Here is a 703-nt window from a genome sequence, read left to right as displayed (position 1 = left end):
GGCTCGGTCATGTGAATCGACTGCGACGCGACTGCTTTCGCTGCCAGCATCGCCGCCGTTGTCGGTTGAGAGCTGCTGAGAAGAATGTCGACGTCGTCGGCCGTCGTGGCACTTGGAGCATCTGTCGCCATTGCCGTGACGACGGCACCACCACCTGACTGGCTCGTGTCCATTTTCGTCACTTCCCTCGAGCAGGTAGATGCAGAGAAATGCCGGGCGTCAAGAGATGGGCAGCAGCCCTCGACATCGGACGATGCCATCGAACTATCCACATCCATCATTGGATCATTGGTCTTGTTGCTACTGCTGCACATGAAAGGAGGGTAGGCGCTGGTGTTGAGGGTGCCGTCAGACGTCCAATCTGCCGTCTGCAGTTGAGATAGGTCATAGTCCGATTTGGTGTGGGTGTTGAGACGCTGGCCGGAGATGGAGTGTGGAAACCTGGGGAAGAAAACAGAAGAGAGAAAAAAACATCCTGTAAGATATTGTAAACAGCAGAACGAAAGGACGAACAGAAAAAAACTGTGTGTGTGTGGGTGCATGTGTGTGTATATATATATTTATTAATTTAAGGAATGGAGTGAACGCATGTTATAACTGCATACCCTGGTTTCTATTAACCCATTTATTCTATCCAAATTATTATTATTTAGGATAAAATAAATACATATAATTTATATATATATATATATATATATATATG

General features: G+C 46.4%; 1 protein-coding gene across 1 annotated transcript in view; it reads right to left on the bottom strand.

Annotated features, from left to right (window-relative positions):
• The window catches only part of LOC106881747 (uncharacterized), a 43,370-nt gene that overhangs the window by 1,902 nt on the left and 40,765 nt on the right, over positions 1-703 (bottom strand). The window contains exon 3 of the mRNA XM_014932236.2: positions 4-441. Coding sequence (XP_014787722.2) covers positions 4-441 — 438 coding nt within the window. The remainder of the gene's footprint in view (positions 1-3; positions 442-703) is intronic.

The sequence above is a fragment of the Octopus bimaculoides genome, chromosome 28 (assembly GCF_001194135.2).
Source record: "Octopus bimaculoides isolate UCB-OBI-ISO-001 chromosome 28, ASM119413v2, whole genome shotgun sequence".
NCBI lineage: Eukaryota > Metazoa > Mollusca > Cephalopoda > Octopoda > Octopodidae > Octopus > Octopus bimaculoides.
This window is presented reverse-complemented; position numbering and strand designations above follow the sequence as displayed.